A 1,754-nucleotide genomic window follows, 5' to 3' on the forward strand; every position below is an offset into this window, starting at 1 on the left:
TCTGAGATTTTTATTTTAAACTCCCCAGGTTTGGAAGATGGTTCCTGTGGAAAAGTAACAACCTGTTTTTTCTGTACACCTGATCCTTCAAACTCCGCTACTTTGGGGGGAGAAGATTGCTGAACCAAAGAGCTGCTACTGACTGAACCTGGACTAGATGAGCTAATGATATCATCATCTTCCACATCCTCCTCCTCCTCCTCTTCTTCCTCATCAACAGCATTTGTTTCCATTTCAGCTAAAGACTCATTATTAGATGGCTGTTGGTTCTCCCCAAGCAAATTAACTGTAGGAGACACGTGTTGTTGATGTGAGGAACTGACACTTAGTGATGAATTAAGTTGAGACTGATTTAGCAAAATGATGTTGGGAGTCAAATGCTTTGGAGTTGAAGAGTCAAGTGATTCAGCACTAGTTTGTGTTTGGTTTGGACTTGGTTGGGTGGCAGAGGAAGTGAGTTTTTGAGTTGCTGCAATACTAGTTAGAGGGGGAGATCCACCAGTGCTACAGGACGTTTGGTCAGAAACCGCAGCAGGATTTGGGCAAGGCTGGCTCTGTGCCACCGCACCGGTCTCTGGAGAACGCTCTTTCGCAGGCACAATTTCAGAACAAAAGATGACATCATCATCGTCGTCTGAATCACTCACTGTAATTTTTGTAGTTTCATATTCTTCACCATGTAAGGAAAATGATTCTGTTATCACAGGCATCCCACCAATTACATGTTGACTCACATGTTTTGTTGGGGATATTTGTGTTTCAAGACTCTCTTGATCTGAGCTAGAAGGTAAAGTTTCTGAAGTACCATCCTGGATGCCACCAGATAGGCTTTTTACTTGTGACAGAGGTACACCCAGTTCTGCTATAAATTTAACTCCTAGTAATTGCCCTGATTTAATCAACTCATCAAGTAAGTCTGATCGAACTCGGATTATTTTTGAGCTATATATATAGTTGAGTATTTCTGCAAAAATCTCTGCTCTTATAAAGCTCAGTTCCACCACTTGCCCAGCAACTGAAAAAAGCTGGTGAAAATACGTGCTAGAAGCAGAAAGAACATTTCTGTGGGCTCGAAATTTCCGGTCCTCCACGATGACAGTAACGTCACAAAAAAGTCCATGGTCACGTTGTTCATTCAAAGACTGGAGTAGCATACCAGAGTACTGGGTGTCTGTTGCAGAAATCAGTTTTTTTCCCTCCATTCCTTCAGAAAGAAAAATAAAAGGAACCATGTTAGTTTACAGAATTTATAACATTTTCAGCTGCAGTACAGAATCCTCACATTCAGAATTTTTTGTTTTCCCCCCGTCCAAACTAAGTCTTATTTCTGAAGCGTTGTCTACACTTAAAATTTATACCAGCATAGCTATGTCAGTCAAGGGTGTGAAAAAACCACACCCCGCCCAACATACCTATGTTGACAAAACCCCAGTGTAGGCACAGCTAACGTCATCTGGGGAGGTGGTGTTCCTACAGTGACAGAAAAACTCTGTCAGAGTATGCTGCCATTACACTAGAGGGCTACTCATAGCTATATACCAGTATAGGTTTAGCAGTGTAGACAAAGTCTGATTCCCACTGATAAACGGTCTATATACTGTATTGCTTGTAAGTTTAATGATTTCTGCTACTTGTTCTCCATAGCTGTAAATACTGTATATCCAAAGGTCTGTGTTCAATAAAATGAGAGACTCAACTGAGTAATAACCAACAAAGTGTTAGCTGGAGACACCATTCACTTAAGGTCAATGTCA

At 41.2% G+C, this 1,754-nt stretch overlaps 1 protein-coding gene across 1 annotated transcript; it reads right to left on the reverse strand.

Moving 5' to 3' along the window:
* Positions 1 to 5: 5 nt before the first annotated feature.
* LOC135980714 (transcriptional regulator Kaiso-like) lies at positions 6 to 1,622 on the reverse strand (the record flags this gene model as incomplete). Its single annotated transcript, XM_065580621.1, has 1 exon — positions 6 to 1,622. A coding segment is annotated over exon 1 (1,227 nt), but the record flags the coding sequence as incomplete, so codon positions are not given.
* Positions 1,623 to 1,754: the final 132 nt, after the last annotated feature.

Source organism: Chrysemys picta, unplaced genomic scaffold (genome assembly GCF_011386835.1).
Source record: "Chrysemys picta bellii isolate R12L10 unplaced genomic scaffold, ASM1138683v2 scaf7126, whole genome shotgun sequence".
NCBI lineage: Eukaryota > Metazoa > Chordata > Testudines > Emydidae > Chrysemys > Chrysemys picta.